Source organism: Erythranthe guttata, chromosome 14, assembly GCF_056151865.1.
Source record: "Erythranthe guttata isolate IM_541 chromosome 14, IM_541, whole genome shotgun sequence".
Taxonomy (NCBI): domain Eukaryota; kingdom Viridiplantae; phylum Streptophyta; class Magnoliopsida; order Lamiales; family Phrymaceae; genus Erythranthe; species Erythranthe guttata.
The window spans coordinates 6,854,845-6,878,527 of record NC_142546.1 but is presented as its reverse complement, the minus strand read 5'-3'; the positions used below and the strand labels follow the sequence as shown (position 1 = coordinate 6,878,527).

Genomic DNA, 23,683 nt, shown 5'->3' with positions numbered 1-23,683 from the left:
GTGGTACTTTGTAATTTGTATGTTGATAGTTGTGGCATTTTTTGTTGCATTAAATTGTCAAATAGATGCTATTCATATATTAGTTGATAGGTTTTATTACGTTGATATACACGTGGCAAATCGGATGTTACGTTTTCGAAAAAAATCAATTTTTTTCGAAAGTAAAAAGTGTGTTCTAATTTCCGTTTCAAAAAAAAAATCAGGTTGAGAAAGTATGGCTCTAAATTCCAATATTTTTGGATCGAAATTAGCGGAGATAATCCAATTTGCACCCCTAGCTTGATACAATACTAACCTAAGCTTTTTTTATTTAATATTTATTTATTCTTTTTAATAATAAATCATTTTTGTTTGAATTAGTTAAATAGTTTCAAATCTTTACTTGTCAATTTAGAACTTTTTTCTTAAAATTTATTTATCGTGACAGTACATTTAAAATTCAGTTGATGAGGAATTATTGGCTAAAATTCAAAATTATCAATCTAAATGTAACACAAATATTATCCATTTTACATATTGGTATTTACGATACTCACGAAATTCAATTAATAAACGACGAACGCCTTGAAACTGTACTTAGTGAAATATCTAAATCCATTTATTCATTTGCATAAGTCATAATTAATACTTATATAATCTAACAAATCATTTCATTCACAAATTTCAAATACCTAAAAATTTAATAGAATTTTTGCCAGAAATTCAAATATTTGAATGAAAATAAAAAACAAATTTAAACATTTCAAGAAAATATTAAGAGGGGCATTTAAGTAATTTCACAATTTACACCCCCCCCCCCCCCACTTCCCAATAGGCATGTCTGTTAAAAAAAAAAAAAAAAAAAAAGAAAAAAAACAATAATTGGTTTTGTAATAATTTCTATAATAATAAAATATAATAATTTTTATTTTTGTTTTTGATTCCAGAGGAAGACCGATTCAACAGGGTGAAGAAAAAGCTATGGCGAGGAGACCGGACGATGAGTACGATTACTTGTTCAAGGTCGTATTAATCGGCGATTCCGGCGTCGGAAAATCCAATCTCCTATCCCGATTCACCAGAAACGAGTTCTGCTTGGAATCCAAATCCACCATCGGCGTCGAATTCGCCACCCGTACTCTCCAGGTCCCAATTTCCCTATTCCCCATTTCCACCATTTTTTCTTCTGATTTTTACCGATTTCGATAATGTTTTGGGGGAAATTCGAAATAAAGTTGCGATCTTTTTTAGTGGGGGTTGGTTTTCTCTTGTTTTTAGGTTTTGTCGATTTCAGAATGTGGTGAAATTGTGCGTCATTTTTTCTGTTGGGTTCGTGACACGACGTCGTATTTGGTTGTTTCTTAGGGTTCTTTGTTGCTTTCTCTTACTATTTAAGTAATTTATTAGGGCTGAGTCAAATTTTTTTTATTTTTTTTAATGGATTATTGGATGTTATTATCTATATGGGGCTTTTCAGATTTTTTTTCTCTTTTTTGGATTTGATGTTAGATGGGCTAGTTATCGTTCGGTGTTAATGGTGTTTACTTGATTTTGCCCAATTATACTGTGTAATTTTTGGATGACTTAGAACACTTGATTCAATAAATGGGGGTTTGAATTTATGAGGTGTAAAGTTTGGAATTGTTTTTAAAAAAGAGGGTTCGAATACGAAATTGAACGTGATTGTATTTTATACTACGTCGTATTTGGTCGTTTCTTTCTTAGGGCTATTAGTGGGTTCTTTGTTGCTTTCTTTTACTATTTAAGTAATTTATCAAGGCTGAGTCAATTTTGTTTTTTTCAATGGATTCTTGGATGTTATTATCTATATGGGGCTTTTCAGATTCTTTTTATTGGATCTGATGTTAGATGGGCTGGTTATCGTTCGGTTTTATGGTAAATTTACTCGATTTTGCGCAACAACGGTTGACCAATTCTACTGTGTACTTTCTGGATCACTTAGAACACTTGATTCAATAAACGAGGGTTTGAATTTTGAGGTGTAAAGTTTGGATTAAAAAGAAGAGAGGGTTCGAATGCGAAATTGAACGTGATTGTATCGTATCCTCTGTTCGTCCTTGGGTTTAATATTTGAAGGATTAGAAGAATCCTTTACGATAACCTCTTGCAATTTCTTTCCGTAAAATACAGACTAGAAAGAATCTTGATAATTAAGTTTGATTCTTGTGCCTAGTTAATCTTTGTCATGACTTGTCATACTCTGTGTTACTTGTCAACTAAAGGTATAAACTCTCGATTTGGTTATAATGAACGCATAGTAGTATGTGAAACTACATGCATACCGTGTTGACTATCTATCTACAATTAGTATTTGGATGGAACCCTTGTAACTATCAGCTTATTGGCAATGGCCCGTGTTTTAGTTTCTAGCAATTCATAAGAACCATATCAAAGATACACCGAACTAATATTTGTAACTTCTGGAGGTTAATTCGAAGTTCGGTGCTCTACGCGTGAGAAGGTTATTGCACTTCAACTTCTTAAACAGATAAATGTACGAAACTGTATTGATCGATTAAGTTGTTAGACTTCCCAAAAATTCTCCTCGATTTGGGAAAAAAATAATACTGGATTGAACGTACAGTGCATCAACGCGTCTGCTATATCGTTGAGTTTAGATACTGGTTGTAGACATGTAGCTTTAGTTTGTATCCTTTTATTTGTTCACAACAGTTTTTTCGTTTTCTCATTTGACTTCTGGTTTGGTTAGAAAAGCAAACAGTCAATCAATACGACTTATTATTATTTTATTTTATTTTGTTTGCTTATTTTTCGTCAACCATATATATATGTAGGTTGAAGGAAGAACAGTGAAGGCTCAAATATGGGATACAGCGGGCCAAGAGAGATACAGAGCCATAACAAGTGCGTATTACCGCGGTGCCCTTGGAGCCATTCTCGTATACGATACGACAAAACAAACGACGTTCGAGAACGTGAGTCGATGGTTGAAGGAGCTGCGTGACCACGCGGACGCAAATATCGTAATCATGCTCATAGGAAACAAAACCGATCTCAAACACCTTAGAGCCGTCGCCACAGAGGATGCTCAAGTTTTTGCAGAAAAAGAGGGGCTTTCGTTCGTCGAAACATCAGCTCTAGAAGCTACTAACGTGGAGAAATCTTTTCAGACAATTCTTTCGGAGATTTATCGAATCATTAGTAAGAAATCTCTCTCGTCGAATGAGCCTGCGCCAAGTGGCATCAAAGAAGGGAAGACTCTTGTTGTGGGCCCTCAAGAAACCAACACAAAGAAAGCTTGCTGCTCTTCATAAGTTACCTGCTTTGTTTTTTTTTTTTTTTTCCTTTCTTTTCCCTATATATTGATTTCAATCTTCGTATTAGTCTCGTGCTTAAAAGGTTTTTTGCTACTCGATTCGAGACTTTCTGTGTATGTCGATTTGTATGAGTTGTATTTGCTTTTCCAGTGACGATATATAGTATTTATTACATTTGAATCGATTTCGAGTCAGAATTTCAACTTCAGATGGCAATTTCGATATATATATATATATGTATATATATATATATATAACTGTAGTACATAAAAAAGGAACATAAAACTGTGTCTGCAGTAGTGATAGGAAATTAGGTTAATAGACATTTACTATCTTTGTACAGAACTTCTAAACATTTCAAATTACAAATAACCAAACTTTAACCACAACAGTTGTTCTTCTGCTCGATTGGCTGTCCCTTGATCTGCACCGTCGATGACTTATTCCCAGTTGGCTGGCTACCAAGCCTACATAATAAACACTCAGTTTTTTCAGACAACTCCGAACAGAACAAAAAAAACCAGCAAATTGGTTTTCAACACTAAAAATCATGGCAGAAACTAATCAGCACAAATACGAAACGTTTCCGGTTTCACTTTTAGACATGCACACATGGCATAGAAGCTTCAAATTCAGAAAAATCGAGAAACAAATGCAAGAAGATTGTGTGTTTTAAAATGGATTATATGCAGGATAATATCGACATTTTAAATTTAAAACAGTGATGAAATGGTCAGTAGGTTTACTTTTTCTTAATCTCTGAAGCCATAGTCAAGAAAGCCTGTTCCACATTGATTGAATCTTTCGCACTTGTCTCGAGGAAAGGAATCCCGAGTTCATCGGCAAATGCCTACAAGAATTTAAAATTAAAAATGGTATACATTGAAGCTTCAAATATAATGCATAAGACCAAAAAGCAAAATAATTCACCTTTGCGGTTTGTGTGTCCACAACTTTACTGTCGACCAAATCGCATTTGTTGCCCACCAAAAGCTTGCAAACGCTATCGTTTGCGTATCTATCGATCTCGTTAAGCCATTGTTTGACATTGTTGAAGCTCTCCATCTCAGTTACATCGTACACAATCTATTACAATTTAGACATATGAGGTTACGACACATAGCGTACCGAATCCACAACTGATTTAAGCATATAACACCAGACGGAAGGTACATATATATAAGCCCGATTAGAAAAAAGGTACACTTAACAAACGAGCACAAGCAAAATGCATAAATTCGACAATTCCAAGAAATTAGCCAAGTACGAGAAAAAACATGATGGATAAACATGCAATTCAAGAATATATATATATATATATATATATATATATATATATATATATATATATATATATATATATAATCTTCCTTACAATGATGCCATGGGCTCCTCGATAGTAACTGCTAGTGATCGTTCGGAATCGCTCCTGGCCAGCAGTATCCCACTTGAAACACAAACAAAATAACGTAAGTTAAGTTTGACCAGAATAAGAACATCAAAATGGTTTCCCGTATTAGAATTCTACTCTATCTTGGAGTTTTTCACCGTACGAACCAACACAATTTCAGATACGCGAGTTTACAGGAACTCGAATAGGAATAAAATATATACTTTCTCCAAACGAGAAAGTAAAAAACTTCGGTAATGGATAAAACGTAGTCACACGCACGTACAGTCCAAAGAAATCTGCACTATCAAATTCTAAACTCGAATATCAAGATCCATTTATGCAAGTATACTACTACATGGGGAAGTTTCGTCAGATTAACTCACAATTTGCAGCTTGCTCGTCTTGCCATCGAGCTCCACTGTCCGAATTTTCTGCAACGTTAAGTGTCAACCCCTCGTAATATTTGTACGAAAATGATTCCAACAAGTGAAAATCGACCCAATAATAACTATAGATACAAAAGTATGTATGTACTCGAAAAAATCAAGAGAACTTACGAAATCGACTCCGATAGTGCTTATGTAGCTGTCCACATATGAATCATCCTATAATCAATTAATCATTAATAAAACAACATTACTTTCAGAAAAATCTCAAACAAGAACAAAAATATTCAGAAATGTATATCTGCCCATAGATTCTCCAAGAAGACTAACTCATGCAAAACCCATTTACAACTAAACTAATTAGTGAAATTCTCAAAACCCAAAATACAAATAATTCACAGAAAAAATAAAATTAAAAATAAATCAAAAGAGTAATTGAAGCGAACATACAGCGAATCTGAGAAGAAGACACGACTTTCCGACAGAGGAATCGCCGATTAACAGAAGCTTGAACAAATAATCGCTGCAAACACCAAAAAAAAAATAAAAAAAATTGGTGAACGAAACCCTAAAAATCAAAATCAGAATCAAAATCAAAACAAGGATGACAATTAATCTGGGTTTTTAATCTCTTACTATTCGTTGCTCATGTTAGCTATTCCGATTTTAATTTTGAGAAAAAATGGTGGAAGAATTTGAGAGTAGTAGTGGTGGGGAAGTATTGGAACCCACAAAGTAAATGCTTTTTCCCACCTGTACAATTTGTTTCCTTCTTCAGATTGTTTACTTTACGACCCCTGATTTATTACTTTATTATAATTACCCCCGAATACTTTTCCGAAATTCGAAATGTACCCCGTCAAATTTCAAGATGTTGGATAAAATTTGGTGGCTATTGGAAAAGCTTTTGCAAATAGATTACGAGTTTTTTTTAGCATATAACCTGTTTTTCGGTGTTTTTTAGGTGTTTGCAAAATAAATTTTTGGTTTTGTTTCTCTTAAAATAAGTTGTGTTAAGCTATAAATTTTAAAAACACTTATTTACCCGCCTTTTCTATTTTAATTGATTTTCCAGCTAATTTGCAAATACCCTCAATTTTTAGAAATAAACACGTAATCCTAATTTAACTTAAAATCACTAACTTCTACTTTTAAATAAGCTTTCGCAAACACAACCTAAAGTCAGGGTGTGCAAACGAATAGAGTCGAGTCTTGTCAAAACTTGTTTGCATATTTTTTGAGTTTTATTATAAGCTGTGTTTGAATTTAGTTTGATAAGCCATCGAGTTGAACTCGAACGGGAGTTTAAATCGAGTTCAACACGACTGGGCCTTTTTTTTATCAAAAACATACATGATGCCTCAATCGATCATTTCATATTCCTGTGGAAATCACAACGAAATTTTTGAATTCCGTCAGTTTCTGTCGAAAATTTTCACTTGTAGTGTAATGATGATGCTAAATACTTAGATCACCTGGGGTAGTGTAGAAAATGAACTGGGAGAGCAAAGCAGATCAGTAGCTTGACAACTTGATGATCCTGAGGTACCTGCGATCATAGAACACATGAACTAAGCCGGGGGTTGATCCGGCGGAAACCCCTCCGACGCTCAAGTCAGACGTGCTGATCATAGAAATAGTCCAGAGAATATACATTGTAGTATTGCTCAGTTAATAGGACGTACCTTAAGCAATGAGTTCAAATGATTATTTATAGCTTAGTTGAGATTGTTGGGCACAAACCTTACTTGAAGGTGATTGGGCCTTTGGTGATAATGGTCTTCGATATTGGGCTCGTGGCCCAGTAGGTAAATAATTTGTAGGCCCATTGAGTTGGGCCAATTAGGCATATCATGTAATATTTTTCATTTTACATTTTGAAAATTCCTATTTCCGGTTTTTTTTCTTCAATTAATTTTTATTGGAATTGGAATATAGATGTTATCCCGATTTTCGATCAGATTTTAATTTTTGAAATTATTCCTAAACGTTCAATTGTGTTTCCAAAAATTACATTTATAATATATGTGAACAAAATATAGAATATCTGAGTTTGTCGATTATAATCCAAAAAATTCTAATTTTTTAACAAAAGATTTTATTCCAATTTCCGAAATTCCTAACTTCAATTCTTTTACTTTGGATATAATTGAAATTAGTTTTTCACTTCTTCTTTTTTTTTTTCCTGAAAGAACAAATTTCGTCCGATCAGTCCGATTAACACTCCTAAAATTCCACCTCATCATTATTTCAAACCTCTCGCCTCCATTTCTCAACATTCAACTTCTTTTACAAGTCCAACATCAAAACAAAAATAGGAAAAAAAAATAAAACAAGAAAAGAATCAAGAAATTAATAATGCAAAAGAATTAACTTCTATATTAATTTTTTTCTATTAGGGGCAAAATGGTCTTTCCAAATCATCCCTATGACTAGGCACAACAAAGTGCCTCAATCTCCCTTCTTGTTTCTTCAAATACCCCTCACAAAGAAACTCCATTGAAAATTTATCTTCCACCTCCCTATTCACATCATGCACAAACACATGGGTCCCACCACCGCCGCCGCCACCCCGCCGCCGCCGGTTCCTGGCCATCATCCCGGCCGTATATATCGCCGCCATCCTCCCCGGCGCCTCCTCGTAATACCCCGTGGGCGCATCCACCATTATCAAGTCCCACTCCACCTCATAAACTTCGCTCGGCAAACCCTTCAACGCCAACTGGCACACCAAGTACCTAGGGTCCGAAACCGCCGTGCACTCGATCCCTTTCCCCACGTGCATCAAATCATTGGCTTGGCTGACTTTCGTGCCGTAACTTGCGCGGTAAGATTCCAGCATGGGGAATCTTCTCTTGATTTGCTCGATCCAAGACTCGTCTTCTTCTAGAAATACGGTCCGTCCGCCGTGGTTCAATGAGTGCCACATGAGGCTGTCGTGGCCGAGGCCGAATACGAGGAAGTTGCATGGGGAGTGTTCGTCCAAGATTCTCGACGTGATTGATATCTCTTCGAGCGTTTGTTGAGGTGTGATGGTCGAGGTCGAGTAGTGGATTAGGGCTTTCGATATGGATTGCGGGATTTTCCCGCAATAATTTTTCGGACACTTCGTTGTGTCTTTCGTCTTCGGGAGGGATTTGGATTGACGAATATTAGATCGTGGCGAAGTCGTAATATTGGAAGATGGTGATAAATTTGATCTCAAAATGAAGAGGAGGAAAAAAACTAGAGTTGTGGGGATTATGAGAAGCTTGAGGTTGAATGGATTCTTTGTTTTTGGCCTCATATCTTCTTCTTTTCTTTTGAGTATATATTCTTGATTCTTGGATTCTTGGATTCTTGATTCCTTGATTCTTGATTCTTGATTATTGTTTGGAGGAGGAATAGGTAAAAAATAGAAGGGGTGCTATAATATATGTGTTAAGGCGTAGTGATTAAGTGATGTGTGTATCTGTAATTAAATTCTATGTGTTTGATAAAGACAAGAGAACTGCAAAGATTTTGGATGAAGCAAAATTAAAAAAAGGGTTTTGTTTTTTTTTTTTTTTTAATTTTGATTTTGCTGGTGGATCAAAAAGTTTGGTGTGGGATAATGATTTATTGACCTTATAATATAATTAGATTATAGTGTTTGTGTTACGTTGATATGAAGTTAAGAGAACAAATTAAAATTGTTATTACGTTGGGCTGAAACCCTATCTGTCTATAGATCAAAAACCGATGAGAACATAATGATGTTTCATGTGATACGATACGGCCCGAAAATGGCCAAAAATTAACAGCTGCCGAAAAATAAAAAATTGCGGGCAAAACAGGCAGCCCAAACTAAAGATATGATAGAGGAGTAAGAATGATCATATAAAGCCTGGGAAAACATCTACTCGGTTTCTATGGTTGCGTAAAATCGGGAAGGTGTGTGACATTGGTGGGTTGTTCATAAATTCATTGGACGGCCAATGGCAGTGGAATGCATCGGTGCTTATGGCAATATCGACAACCCGCTTTAAGTATTGGAGATCGATTATTTTGGTTGGTGATATTTTGCGAGTTATCGCCTTATATTGAGAAAATTTTATCTCTATCTTCTTTATTTCAAATCTCGTATTTTTTTTTTCTTTTGTTGAGCGCGCACATTTTAGCTTCGAAGTCTGAAACGTTTTGCACCGAAGGTTCTATCCTTCCGGTTGATATGCCGTATTACGCTTAATAAAAATCACTACTTTTTTTTCTCAAAAAAATATTTTCCTATGTTCACTAGAATGGTTCTATTGCATGATAATTAAAATAGGAAAAGACAAAAAAATACCAAAAAAGGCAAAAACTATAGTAATGAAAATAAAAACAATTTTTTTACATAAATAAACAAATAAATAAATAAATAGAAATTATAGCATAGGCAACGACAAGAAAGTAATAATGAAAATCAAATCTAATATATAGTCTGTTTCCAGTCCTCATAAGAATTTTTACAGTCCTCATAAGGATTTTTACAGTTTTTTTCTTTTGTGTTTAAAAACTGTACATGAATCGATACTGTTTACGACCGACCTTACACGCCCAAAAAGATTCCCGCCCACTCCGTAAGATCGATATTAGTTTGCCACCTCATCTCTCCGAGACTTTGGGCTAAAAGAAATAAATAATAATAATAATACCTTCAACTGAAATATCATCAGCTGGTTTCGAGGGGTAAAAGAGGAATGTACATTTTCTTGAAGCAGCACATAAGTGTTTTTTTTCTCTTTACGTAAAAAATCAGCGGCCGTTACTTACATATCCTAGGAGTAAATCGGTTTGTCCATTATCGTTTTGTGCTTTCCTTGTATTGTTCTTCTCGCGAGCTTTTCTTACGGCTATCTGAATCTGCTTTTCGTGCTCTTTCAGCATTTCCTCCACACTTCCACCGTGAGGCAATAACGGTCCAGAATAGTGCATTCGTGTCTTCTTTAGTGCATATACCTGTCATCAAAATATATATATATCAAAGAAACACTCGACTTTTTCCTTCCGTTTAAGGTTAAGGGTAAAAGGGACAATTCACCAATCGGGCCTCGTTTTTTTGAAAATTAGGATAGGACTTGATACTTGATAGACAATATAGGCCATGATAAAATAATATTTCCTGGCCGACCCGGAAAACTATTGGCTTTACCAAATATCAAACAAAGTCCAGTTATTTAGTTAATCATGGCTAATCTCCAATTCAAACAATCTTATCAATCCCATCAACATTCCCAAACGAGAAACCTTAAAAAAAAAAGTCACATTCGTAAAATTCTTACCGCATCAGTCTCCTTGAGAGGGGCTTCTCCATTATTATTCTTGTGGGGAGAATTAGGTCTTCCGAGTAAATGGTTGGATGACTCAGCATCGTTCATCTGTTCGTATCTGTTGTTGTTCGGCCAATGAGAATGAATGCTCGAGTCTCTACTAAAATCGAGCTGTGAGCTGCCACGAGACGCCACCGAATTCGAGAATTTTGACAACCGTGCAGATGTTGTTTGTGGCTTAAAAGATCTCTGAGTCTTTAACTCTCTATATCCAGACGAATCCAATCCCCTGTAAGAGCTGAGGTGGCGCCCCTCGTCCACAGCATCCAAGGTTCTAGAAGCTTCCATCAGAAAGCCGGACTCACCATCTCCTTTTGGATTGTAAACCTCGGTATTGCTCTTCGGGTTCGCAAGTCCTTTCCGTTTCTAAAATACCATAAACTACTACGTTTAACTTTCATGAAATATTAATGCAGTATTTTGCATGTGTATATATATGTAAGTAGATAGATATACCTGTATTGAGACTTGCAGTTCAGCGTTAGCATCGGGTGCCGGGACTGCTTTGGAATCTTTTGATCCTTTTCTAGAAGATTCCGCTCCGCCTCCCTTTCCATTAGCTGCTCTTTGTCTGTATAGAAAGTATGAACGATAAAATCTTTCATTGCACTTGAATAGCTACAGTGAAATAATCGTGCACAACTTCGTGAAAAATACAAATGGACTGTGTATCTATCTATGTATATATATACAAGTACCTTCTTGCCTCCTCGTCTCGGACTTTGGCATCAAATTCTTTGCTAGGTGGGTATTTTGGCAACGATGAAGGATCACAAGGTAGGGGCTTTGTAGTGAAGAACTGAAAAGAGACGCCTTATAAATACGCAGATAGTGAAAATAAGCATTATACTTGATAGAAAAGAAAATTTGCAATTCAAAAAATATGACCTGCGAGGGCATAAATATTAATGAAATAAACTTCAATCTTCACATGAGATTTGTAAAAAAAAAAAAAAGAAAAAGGACGAAGCACCAAAACCCACAATTTGAATGTGCGCTGATTGGAGACGAAGGTTAGTTTTATTGTATAAAAAATACGAATCATTTATAGTTGATGTAGACAAAGGTTTACTATGCTTCGACCAGACACATTTGCATTCTGATTTTCAGTTTTCGAAAAAAAAAATGAATTATACCAACAAAAGTCTAAATAAGAACAGCTTTTAAGACAACCAATTGTCACCTAAATCTAGTATCTGATGTGAGATTGAACAGCTCAAAGAACCAACTCCTAGGCTGTATAGCAAATGTGAATCAAATTAAGAGTGCCGAATCATCACTAAACTTTTGAGGGGTTGGACAAAAAAAATGTACCGAAAAATGGAAACTTTACCTCACTATGAAGAGCAGAAGTGGTCGTTCCTCTACACTCTGGTTCAAAAGCAAGGAGAGAATCGAGTAGTGATAAAGTCGAAGAAGGGAATTCCTTGAAAGTCTCAGCCACACATCGTCTGTAAGGCTGTTGAGGTTTGAAAATTGTTGCGTGCGGTAGTTTTGATCTTTTCCAGTATTCTTCTGCGGGCGAACCACATAGTTTAAAGATTTTATGCAGCTGTTCCACCTGCACACAACATCAAATTGGGTTTTTAAAAAAACATCAAAAAACGGAAACTTGCCTGAAATTTGCTGCAGAACAGTTATTTTACATATGCATCGAGTAAAATAGAAGAAAATGTCTTTTAAATCACAGATTTAACAAGTGTTTACGAGGATCCAACGACATATATGTGTTTATTCCCCTGCCTTCTATAACAAAATTCATATTGTTAAAATTTGGGGAAAATAAAAATATAATATATAATAAAAATATAACATTTTAATGAGTAATTATAATGTTTTCAGATGCCAAGAAATAAAAGAATACATCTCTCTCCGTCGGAATTGAGAATCATCGAATTAGAATACAAGAAAGAAAATCTAGAATTTAAATGGACTCGTTCCAAAAAATTAATGTTATTAATCTGAAAATATACCTCTGTCCTTCCTGGCATAATTGGTTTTCCTGCAAATAGTTCGGCAAGAATGCAACCCGAACTCCACAAATCAACAGATACTCCATAATCTGTAGCACCGAGCAAAAGCTCGGGTGGTCGATACCACAAAGTCACAACACGGCTAGTTAGAGGTTGCTTTTGATAGGCTCGGAAAAAAGTTGCCAGCCCAAAATCACCGATTTTCAGATTTCCAGAGTTGTCGATCAGAAGATTCGAACCCTTAATATCACGGTGCAAGACTCCACGACTGTGACAGTGTTCAAGTCCTCGAAACAGCTGTTGCATGAAGCACTTGATCTGCGTGTACATTATATATAAATAATTTAATTACTAAATATCACATTTGAAAGACAAATCACTTTGAGTTGCTCTAGAAGTAAACGATAATAAGATTGGTACATATCATCAAAAACAGCTAATTCAATGCAAAATTTAACTTGCTCTAGAATTTATTGTGATCTTTATTTTTTATACATTCTATATCGCTACAAGTGTTGTTCATGACGAAGGCGAATCTTGCTCAGTTTTCATTCTTATAAATATATCAATGGCTCTTTATTTAACAGACACAACAATTATGGATAAAAAAGATCACAATAAATTCTATCACCAGCATCATCTCCCTTGACAGACTTCTCGTGATAATAAACAGCATTGTAAAACATTATTTTTCTAATTTAATCTAGACTCTCAAACTTTGAAAAGGTTTGAACGAGCATCCATGCGTAAAATGAGTTATATATTCACAAGAAAGAAAAAAAGTAACCACTAGCAAACCTGAGGCTCGGTAAATCGAACTACAGGCGAAGCAGCAAGTCCAGAAAGATCGTGTTCCATGTATTCAAATACGAGGTACAAATTGCCTGAAACCCTCGAAGTGACGAGACCTTCAAGCTTCATAACATTAGGGTGATCGAGCCGACGTAGAATAAGGATTTCCCTAGCCATGAAACGGACGCTTTCTGGATCCATGTTGACAAACCGCACCTTTTTCAGAGCAACAACTTTCCCAGTTTCGAGATCACGAGCTCTGTACACACTGCTGTACGTCCCTTGACCGATCTGTCAAGTTTTCATTTAAGTAGAAACAATTTAATCAATAATATAACAATAGAGAGAATGCGAATATTTCATACCAACTAAGAGGCGATGAAATTTATGCAAGCTTTTCACATCAAAGCAGTGACACAAATTCTAATGTGCAAATACACGAATTCCCAATTTTTCCTACTCACCTTTCTCGATTTCCTACTCACCATTCTTACATATATAAACCAAAAGAAAGGGATGCACTACGCAGTGCCGACAAGTGACGATCAAATAATAATAAATAATTGAATATACACGATACGTGGCATATGTATAGCCGAACAAAAATATACTACAGCATACCTTATCCAACTCCCTACTCATCTTTCTAGCTCACTTACTCATTTTTCTTACATATAGACAAAAAAATGAGAGAATCACACGAGCAAAGAGTGAGACAATTGCATTAAACTCTAAAATAGAAACCAAAAAAGAACACACTATATAGTATCTAAACAGGTCACTACAAAAAAGAAAGAATATACCTTATCCAATTTCTCGAAAGAGTCTGCTTTTCGAGGTATCCAACCCTTGATAGCTTCTCCAGCCACAGACGTCAGCCACGAAGGCCATCCGGCAACAACTTGTGCACCATCGACACCGTTTCTGATACTTAATACCCTAGACAATTGAGGCTGCCCTCCTTGTTGTCCAGGTTCGATTGTCGGACGTATTTGCGTTTGTGCCACTACAGCTTTCTCAAAAACCGTAGGATTTTTATCACCCTCCTCCCACAAGGCAGGGGTGGACCCCGCGCTTTTGTCGGCGATCTCTGTTGATATAAGCCTCGCGGTCGCATCATTGCCCCCGTTATCAACCTCCACCACGATTTCATCGTTCCTCGAGGATGCTACAAACTTTTTCGAGGATTTCTTCGACCCTTTCTCTTTCTTGACTTTGTTTTCATCTTTCGTCCCTTTGGAGCAAACGCAGCCCATGCCAAATGTGAGTTTCAGGCCCCTGTTCTTGTTAACAGGAAACCTGATGTTCCTAAAACATAAAGTAAGTTTATTTTTCTCTAATACCTCCAGCATTTATCAAGACTCTTATTAACAGCATCATCAATGCCCTAAATCAAAATTCGTAACAAAACAAAGATCCTCTTCGATAACACGAAATTCCAGCCCCAAATTCAAATGTGAAAACCTAAAATTTTCAAATTCTTCTCCCAAATGAACAGCATTCCCCCAAACAATTCAAAATAACTCCAATCGAATTCGGAAACGCAGACGAATCACAGCCCGAAAGGAAAAATTGAACGGAAATCCCAGCCCAGATTAACCCAGATTACAGAATCAGATCTTATTCAACAGAAACCAACCCACATTGTCAAAAATAGACAATGCAATTTGTTACAATAAACAAAATGAGTTGAAAAAATGAAGAAATCTGATCTTTGTTGTTGTTTTTTTTTTTGTCTGGGTGAAGAGAGAGAAAGAGAAGAATGACATACGAGAGAAACTGAAATCAATCTGAAGCATGAAATGTTGCTCCGGGAACGATTGTTCCTGAATTTTCTGTTTGTCGATTGACTACAGCCACTGATTTCATCCCCAAAATACAACTGATTTTCTATGTTTATTACAAATTACAAAAATTAGCGGTTAAAAAAACACAAAGGGTGGGAATTAAGAGAGAGAGAGAGAGAGAGAGAGAGAGAGAGATTTTCGGATCTGGTGAGTGCCGAGAAATGCGAATAACCGATTGATATTCGGTTCGAAATCGAAAAAAAGAAATTTAATTAAATGAATAAATATTAATCAGTTTCCATTAAAATGCCGATGATGAGAAGTTTAAGAACCAAGATTTCATCAGGAGAGAGAGAGAGAGAGAGGAGAAAGGCACAGAACTGTAGAGTCGGGCCGGGCCGGGCCGGGCGCACTTCAATTTTTTTTAATACCCTAGTCAGACGATGACACGTGGCGTTTAGAAACATAAAGTGGGTCCAACGGCACTGAATAATTAAAAAATTCTAATAATTTAATACTTTTTATCAACCTATGGATAAATCGGATCGAAATTAGCATTTTCGAAAGAACGTTCTTTTTTTCGAAAGTTAACAAAATAAAGTATAGTTCAATTAATAAAATTGAAAATGAGAATTTCTAAAATTGAAAATGATGGAACTTGTTTCAAAATCAGAAGTTTTCGAAGAGTAATCGACGGGATTTCGATTTTTCATTTTTTTTTAACCACCTATAATATAAATACATAATACTGTTGATATACAGTGTACAAAATCGGAAAATTCAAAATTTGGAATTTTTGGAATGCGAATCGAAATTGAGGAAATTTCCACCCCCAATCCTCCTCGTTTTCAATCTCGGGAGTGTAATGTACTTTATAGGTTAAAATTGAGCAGATCGGATCAGAATTAGCACATTTGAAAAAAAAATCCAATCTTTTCAAAGCTGAAAAAATTAACATCAATTATGTTAAAAATAAACCGGAATTATAAAAAATTGGAACAAAAAATCATGTTTCAAAATTAGAAATTTTCGATCATAAAAAATTAACATCAATTATGTTAAAAATAAATCGGAAATATAAAAAATTGGAACAAAAAAATCATGTTTCAAAATCTAGTTTATTAAAGAATTAAAATTGACAAAAACGTGTATCTGAAATGTAGTTGCTGATTGGTGTTTTAGTATGATAGTTTTATAAAGTTAGAAAAGAGCAACAAAAAAATAAAATAAAGTAATAAAAATAGCTATAGTTTAATATACATTAGGACAAAATGTAGAGATGTTACTATCATTTATTTTTTGAGAAATATTCAAAGTTGATTATGTTTGTGGGTGAAGTCATATGATTTGGACCATTGCCATTGACTTTTTCTGAAAAAATATTTATAATATATTTTTTTAAATATATATATATGTTTATTTAATTTCATTAGCAAGATGAGAATACTTTTCAAATTTGTTATACTTCTTTTTTTTCAAACTTAAATTAAATTATAGTGAAGGTGAAAAGTCAACTTGAACTTATTACATGAGAGGAGAGTTGACTTAGTAGCCTTGCAATAAAATTGATTGTTCTTTGCAATTTATAACAATGGGACAAAAGGTGGTTGAGTATATATTTTTTTGCCAATTATGTTCTTACACAATAGTAGGGTATATATGTAGCTTGGGTTTACTCAGAAAAATTATTGTGTTTACCAAACAGCAAACAAAGTCCAATTATTTACTGAGTCGATTTTCAGACAAACATCTAATCTACCTAACCGAACGAGGCCTTACTCGATTCAGACATAAAGAAAAAAAAAATAAGACAAGACGCGGATAAAAAATACGTTTTTAAGCAAGCACATTATAAATTAACTGCTAATCAATTCAAAGAACCAAGAAGTAATAGATCAGTTTACCTAGTTGCAACGAGCAAATAGCGCCACACTTTATTCGAGCATCGTTGCACCAAAAATGGGGACATATATACCGAACCCCTTATGGAATAAAAAATAAAATATAATAGCAGATTACCTCTCAGATAAAGCTCCGAGCTTCGAATAATACACAGCTATGAGACTTCATCTCGTACGTTTCTAATCCATCCTCCAAAGGAACACCTTCCTCGGTGAAAAACCCCGGAAAAGGAAGCGAAGTATCGACCAAACAAACCCAATTTGTATCAACTGCGGCAAGTGGCGGCAGAGCAACTTTCTCGGAACAATCACCGCCGTTGAAGGCAACAAACAAGTCACTCAACGGTGGATCGGCCTTCAAAGTCATCGCCAAGAATTTGCACGACGGATCGTCCCACATGGGTGGGCCCCCCTCAGCCCCATGCCACTCGATGTTATCTTCCTTCAAGAAGCTTCTTTTCTGAAGAAGATCGTTTCGTCTTATTCTCAGCGAGCTCAAAAACGAAATGAACTCGGTCACCTGAGTACCGAAACCCGATTTCAACGCACTCCAGTCGAAGGATATTCTGTCGGAATATTCCGGCGAGCCTCTGGTGGATTGGCCACACTCGTCTCCCATATTAAGCACCGGCACACCCAAAGACACAAACAAGACAAATATAAAATTGCGTATCTGCTTAAGCCTTGTTTCAAGTACAAGAATCTTATTTGTGGGGCCCTCTTCCCCACAATTCCAGCTCGATTCGATGCTATTATAGCTGACCAAGTCAACGAGTGTGGGACCCACATTTCTCGTGACGAAGTTAAAAGAGAAGGCCGGGCTCCGCCCACCCAAGAAGAGATCGCCGCTGCCACATAGACGAGTTGCGAGGCTGCTTATCGAACCCTTACCCCTAAAAAAATTCCTCATTTCGGAGCAGAATTTCGCATTCATCTCCGCCCATCTCTTCCAGTGAGGGAAAACAATTTCTTTCATCTCCATTTCATGTGGGTCCCACGAGTCCGCCACTATCTTGACTTTCGAAAGTAAAGGATCGAAAGCAATAGCTTCGACCAATGGAGGGCGAGAGAGGAACTCGCCATGGAAGCCTCTCGTGAGAGAGGATGAATTGATGAAACAGAAGCCATCGATGTGGAACTCGGTCACCCAATAACGGAGACACTCCAAGATCATTTGTTGGACAATTGGGTAATTGCAATTCAACGAGTTTCTTGATTTCAATTCCTCCCCTCCTTCGACATGGTGATAAGACGAGTTATCGATTTCTCTCAGTGCTGAAATCTCACTAGTATGTGTGAAAACAACTTCCAGTAATACCTCCATTCCATTAGCGTGCAGCTTTTTCACCATCTCCTTCAACGAATTAGCAACTTTACTCGGATCGCCAGAGGGTCCATATAAGCTCCCCGGAGAAAAGAAATGCCACGGGAAATAGGGTCCCTTTTGTTCGTCAAAGGGGAAGATCGGCTCTAATAAGACAGCATTCACACCAAGATTCTTGAAATAATGCAATTTATCGGAAATACCGGAGAAACTTCCAGCAATATCACGAGGTAATTTACTGGACTTATCGTTCGTAAAACGTGCAACGTTCAACCTATAGACAATCAGTTTCTCCATCGGTAAATTGGGGCGAGATTCGCCGCTCCAATCAAATGCAGATTCGTTGCACAATCTTCCAAGGCATTTTCGAGGTCCAAATTCTTCGATAACCTTAGCGTATGGATCGGGCAGAACACGGTGCCCTTTACTGTCGGTACTACTGCTCCTGCATCGATAACCGTAGCTAACGAATGGCAAAGAGGAGCAATCTATCGAAGCATGCCAAATATCACCTGATCGATTTACGTATGGATCGAGATCAATCTCCAGAGCAGGTTTGTCTACTGTGGTGTCTGCGTATAGACAGAGTACAACACTGTCTGCATTGCGTGAGAAGAAGGCGAAATTTATAAATCCGTCATTTAAGAGAGAAATGCCCAATGGAGAAGGACGCCCGGAGCGAAAACCTACAGGCACGATGAAATTTGTTTTCCTGTGGCTTCTGATTGTCGAGGTTTTCGAGTTGGAACCTAATTTGGACTTTAATAATATCGAGACGTAAAAAGGCGCTAAACTTTCCTCGAATTCAAGCTCAACGGACAACCTGTCACAATCTTTCACAAATGGGGTTTCGGTGGTGCCATCAGTGCTTGATTGTTGAACTGGCATAAATTTTGTCAAATCATCTCTGAAAATCCCCCAGATCATAATTAGCTCTCGTTGTTCTTCATCAAGTTGTAAAGATTCGACTTCGACATAAACTCCATATTTGTTATTATTATTCTTTTTAACCATTACCTTCAATTGACCACCGATCTCCATCCAAAATCGATAAGTTAGTACGTTTTCTAGGATTTTCACCGCAGAAACATCTGAAGTAGCTATTGCTTTCGTTACATGATGGCTGCAAGAAATCCTTCCTATGGGTTTCGCGAATTGTCCTCCGTGGAGATTTATCCGTCTGAAATCTAATTTACGAGAATCGCTTGTCACCCTTTTCCCATATCTTCCATGGCTGGTGGGAAACGACTTAGACGATTCGAAAGATTCATTTCCTACGCAATGTGGTTGCATCACATACGGTACTGGAAGAACAGCCATTCTCGGAAATACGGGAATGGACTAAATCACAAAACTGGAACTTCGATTTCTTCTGACCAAAAAACAAGAAAATCGGATTAGAAGACGAAAAAAGAGCTACAAAATTTAGTCCTACTAAATACGGGAATGGACTAAATCACAAAACTGGAACTTCGATTTCTTCTGACCATAAAGCAAGAAAATCGGATTAGAAGACGAAAAAAAAAAGCTACAAAATTCAGTCCAACTTATAAAAAAGGAACCGTGTATATACACGCACAAAACCAACGGCCAGGCTATTTTTCTCTTTTGAAGAATTGTGCACATAGATTCGAAATGTTATGGCTTCGATTAGTCGAATATAAAAGATCTGATTACTGATTAGTGTTCAACCGACGATACCTCGTAATCACGAAACGCAGACATTGTACGGATGCATCCAAACCAACAAGTATAAAACAAAAGACTGCAAATGCAATTGCATTATCACTAGCTACCAAGAAACCACAGAAGAATCCCCAATCGCTCAATCAGCACAAAAAAAAAAAAAAAAAAAAAAAACACTTCAGCAACTAAAAAAAAACACTTCAATTGAAACAAAAAAAACGTGAACTTTTTAATCGGAAAAGAGTAATTCATTACTTAATTCTACAGTTCAACGCAGAATTGAGGGCATTGGCAATTCAGTAAATATAAAATTCCAAAAAAAAATTAAAAAAATTAAAATACTGACATAATCATGGCGGAAGAAGAAGAGAGAGGAATTAAAACTCACAGCGATTGCCCATTTATCGCACCGAAATCGGAGTGGGAATGGATAACAACTGAGCGAAGAATGTTCACTGGTTTTCATGAGGTATCGGAAAATCACCAACAAATTGAAAATTGAAATTTTAATAGGCACTTTTTTTATTGAACAACCTGATAAAAGGTCCAGTTTTAGTAACGGGTATATGGGTCGGGTCTATGAGTAAAATTACGAATTTAGACATCACTAATACAAATCGAAAGTTTTAGGCTATGTTTGGTTGTTTTCATTGTGCCCCAAAATAAAATGGGATTTATTACACTTTTCAAATCATTTTCTCAAAACAATTTCAAAAGTTTCTCTCTCCTTCAGACATGATGTGACTGCTACAGTAAAATGATTTGACTACTACAGTAAAAAATGTCTTCACTAAAAAACAAATAAACATCACTTCATCTTTCAATTTTTTTCTTCAAAAATACTTTTTTCTAACACCTTTAAACATGATTTGATTGCTACAGCCTACAGTGTATTTTGTCTCCTTACAAAATACAAACAAACATTACTTTCATTCTCAAATTATTCCCCCAAAACATATTTCCTCAAAATGAAATCAAAATAAAATCCAAAACGCTTCCAAACATTGCCTAAATATTTTCAATTCCTGAAATGTTAAATGTCGTTTCAATTTTACTAATGTCGTTTTGACTTCGAACCTGATTTTGACATATTTCTATTTTGATTTTGGCAAAATTCAAACCATGAAAACTGTAGTCCTTTGGGTTAGCTTTCTAATCCAACTTAAATCCGGCAGATTGGATGCCATGTGACAAAGTTATGCATGAATGAGTCACATTTTGACTTTTAGATACCTCAATACATCAAAGTTGTGGGCAATATCCATTGATTCATGTATATCTTTCTCGTTCGACATCCAATTTTGGTGATTCAAGTTGGATTAGAAACTAAATCAGAATACTACAAATTCTATTTTTCGGGTTTTGCAAAATTTGGAATAAAAAATGATCAAAATCACGTTTGAAGTCGTAACGATATTATTAAAGCTCGAACGATATTTATCACATCCCTTTTAATTCATTGATAATACAAGCGATGATAATAAATATTATATGTGTAACTCTCGAGAATAAATGGACCCGGATTTCGTATGTTCGATTTTGATCATAAAACATAAAGTAAATCGAAAAACTGAATGAAATTTGGAAGGAAAAATATTGTTTTTAATAAAATAAAGAGGAATGGGCAAAATTAAAAAATCCGTTGCAATTTAAACACCCAGTCGAGCCTATTTGAAACTAGACGAATTCGAGTTCATTATTCCAATTTTGAAGATTAAAAGTTAATTCCAATCTAAACAAAATCATAAACTTGGATATCGATTTATTTTTTTGGGATTTTTATGCAAAAGTCCCCAACCAATCATGTTTATTATTCTAGGTTTAGGGGACATATCTCTTTCACCAATAAGCCCATCCCTTTAATATTTATTATAACTAAAGGAAACATTCATGTATATCCCAATATTACCCTCAACCATTTATACCCAATTCTTAATTGTAACCCAAATTAATCAATTTTGTCCATAAAAGTTCAATTTTGACCACAAAAATTGAATTTTGACTTTTTTTTGGAGTATAATTTAATATGCTCCAATTTCATCCTTAACTTAATTTAATCTCAATTTGACCCCAAATTTCACAAATTATTAAATTTTGACCCAAAATTTTTTTTTTTTCAAAAACTTTTTTTTTGCCGCCGGATTCCGGCGTTGACTTTTTAAATTTTTTTTTTTTTTCCTTCCGGATTTTTTTTCCGGATTCCGGCGTTGACTTTTTTTTTTTTTTTTTTTTTGCTTTTTTCTTTTTTTTTTTTCTTTTCTTTTCTTCCGGATTTTTTCGCCGGTTTCCGGCGGTCTCTTTCTTTAGTGTTTTTTTAAGTTTTTTTTTTTTTGTTTGGTTTGTTTTGTTTTTCCACGCCCGCCGCTACACGTTGACCGTAATTGTGCTGTCACTGACAGTAAATTAACGTAATTATACTGTCAATGATAGTTAATTAACGTAATTGTACTGCCGTTGACATTACATTTATGTAATTGTGCTGCCGTTGACAGTAAATTAATGCAATATTATATTTTTTTTATTTATTATTTTTTTTTTTTTTTTTTTTTGATTTGTTGACAAGTCAACGTAATTATATTACTGTCGTTGACAGTAAAATAACTGTAAACACAATAATATTACTGTCAACAACATCAATATTATTATTTTTTTGGGGTGTTTGTTTTGTTTGAGTTATTCACGGAGTAACGTATTAATATTACTGTCTATTATTGTAATATTACTGTAAACACAATAATATTACTGTGGTTGACGGTAATATTACTGTTGTTATAGTAATATTCCTGTCAACCACATCAATATTATTATTTTGTTTGGATTTTTTGTTTGTTCGAGTTATTCACGGAGTAACGTAATAATATTACTGTCTACTATTGTAATATTACTGTTGCTATAGTAATATTACTGTCACTCACAGTAATAGTAATTCTTTTGGTTTTTTTTATTTTGTTTACATTTGTTGAACGGACAACATAGTAATATTACTTTATTATACAATAATAATGAATTTTGTTGTGTTAATATTAATGTGCTAGAGATTAATATAGCAATATCACTGTGTTAAACTATAGTTTAGTTATTTTTACTGTGTTTAACAGTAATATAGTTAATATTACTGTCATTCACAGCAATATTGCTGTTTAAACGGAAAAAAAAGTTACAGGAAAAAAAAAAAAAAAAAAAAAAAAAAAAAAAAAAAAATTTAAAATTAAAAAGTCAACGCCGGAGACCGGCGTTGACCGCCGGTCAACGCCGGAATCCGGAAAAAAAATCCGGAAGGAAAAAAAAAAAAAAAAAAAAAAAAATTAAAAAGTCAACGCCGGAGACCGGCGTTGACCGCCGGTCAACGCCGGAATCCGGAAAAAAAATCCGGAAGAAAAAAAAAAATAAATAAAAAAAAAAAAAAAGTCAACGCCGGAATCCGGCGGAAAAAAAAGTTTTTGAAAAAAAAAAATTTTGTGAAAAAAAAAAAGTTTTGGGTCAAAATTGAATAATTTGTGAAAGTTGGGGTCAAATTGAAGTTAAAGTAAGTTAAGGATGAAATTGGAGCATATTAAAGTAAGAGGGGTTATTTTAGTCCTTTACATAAATCTGGACCATGTGTGGACTTATTGGTAAAGGAGAATATTGTCTGGATCTCTTTATGAATAAGTTCCCACTGATGGGCTTATTTGTAATATGCCCTATTTTTTTTTTCATATTTTTTAAGAAAAAAAATGAAATATATACCGGTTTCATTCTTTTTTTGAGAAGGTCAATCTTGGAAGTCTCATAACTATTTAAAATACTCAATTTTGAGAAGTTCATTGCCGATTTTATAAGTTTATCATATT

At 35.2% G+C, this 23,683-nt stretch overlaps 5 protein-coding genes across 9 annotated transcripts; 1 reads left to right on the top strand and 4 right to left on the bottom strand.

Moving 5' to 3' along the window:
* The first annotated feature begins 859 nt into the window (after window positions 1–859).
* Window positions 860–3,458, top strand: LOC105962555 (ras-related protein RABA2a). The gene is made up of 2 exons (XM_012986868.2): window positions 860–1,125; window positions 2,796–3,458. The coding sequence occupies exons 1-2, from the start codon at window positions 961–963 to the stop codon at window positions 3,273–3,275; spliced, it is 645 nt and encodes a 214-aa protein (XP_012842322.1). The 5' UTR covers window positions 860–960; the 3' UTR covers window positions 3,276–3,458.
* Window positions 3,459–3,533: 75 nt separating this feature from the next.
* Window positions 3,534–5,839, bottom strand: LOC105962556 (ras-related protein RABD1). The gene is made up of 8 exons (XM_012986869.2): window positions 5,694–5,839; window positions 5,508–5,580; window positions 5,229–5,276; window positions 5,055–5,102; window positions 4,654–4,725; window positions 4,209–4,364; window positions 4,025–4,128; window positions 3,534–3,745 (listed from the first exon to the last, which is right to left on the bottom strand). Exons 1-8 carry the CDS (start codon window positions 5,705–5,707, stop codon window positions 3,658–3,660), a joined length of 603 nt encoding a protein of 200 aa, XP_012842323.1. The 5' UTR covers window positions 5,708–5,839; the 3' UTR covers window positions 3,534–3,657.
* A 1,435-nt stretch (window positions 5,840–7,274) lies between these two features.
* GXM3 (glucuronoxylan 4-O-methyltransferase-like protein (DUF579)) lies at window positions 7,275–8,471 on the bottom strand. Its single transcript, XM_012986855.2, has one exon. The coding sequence runs from the start codon at window positions 8,341–8,343 to the stop codon at window positions 7,453–7,455; it is 891 nt and encodes a 296-aa protein (XP_012842309.2). The 5' UTR covers window positions 8,344–8,471; the 3' UTR covers window positions 7,275–7,452.
* Window positions 8,472–9,468: 997 nt separating this feature from the next.
* Window positions 9,469–15,336, bottom strand: LOC105962557 (putative serine/threonine-protein kinase At1g09600). 2 transcript variants are annotated; one of them, XM_012986870.2, is made up of 9 exons: window positions 13,956–15,334; window positions 13,159–13,443; window positions 12,361–12,678; window positions 11,721–11,948; window positions 11,086–11,186; window positions 10,844–10,958; window positions 10,340–10,753; window positions 9,831–10,016; window positions 9,469–9,683 (listed from the first exon to the last, which is right to left on the bottom strand). In XM_012986870.2, exons 1-9 carry the CDS (start codon window positions 14,502–14,504, stop codon window positions 9,663–9,665), a joined length of 2,217 nt encoding a protein of 738 aa, XP_012842324.1. In that variant the 5' UTR covers window positions 14,505–15,334; the 3' UTR covers window positions 9,469–9,662. The 2 variants fall into 2 exon arrangements, with proteins under 2 accessions (XP_012842324.1, XP_088669064.1); XM_088812938.1 differs by lacking the exon at window positions 9,469–9,683 and having other exon boundaries at window positions 9,738–10,016; window positions 13,956–15,336.
* Window positions 15,337–16,772: 1,436 nt separating this feature from the next.
* On the bottom strand, window positions 16,773–20,386 carry DBE1 (debranching enzyme 1). 4 transcript variants are annotated; one of them, XM_012986871.2, is made up of 2 exons: window positions 20,239–20,386; window positions 16,773–19,536 (listed from the first exon to the last, which is right to left on the bottom strand). In XM_012986871.2, exon 2 carries the CDS (start codon window positions 19,482–19,484, stop codon window positions 16,962–16,964), a length of 2,523 nt encoding a protein of 840 aa, XP_012842325.2. In that variant the 5' UTR covers window positions 19,485–19,536; window positions 20,239–20,386; the 3' UTR covers window positions 16,773–16,961. The 4 variants fall into 4 exon arrangements, with proteins under 4 accessions (XP_012842325.2, XP_012842326.2, XP_088669275.1 ...); XM_012986872.2 differs by having other exon boundaries at window positions 16,773–19,533; XM_088813149.1 differs by having other exon boundaries at window positions 16,773–19,533; window positions 19,866–20,355.
* Between the last annotated feature and the right edge of the window lie 3,297 nt (window positions 20,387–23,683).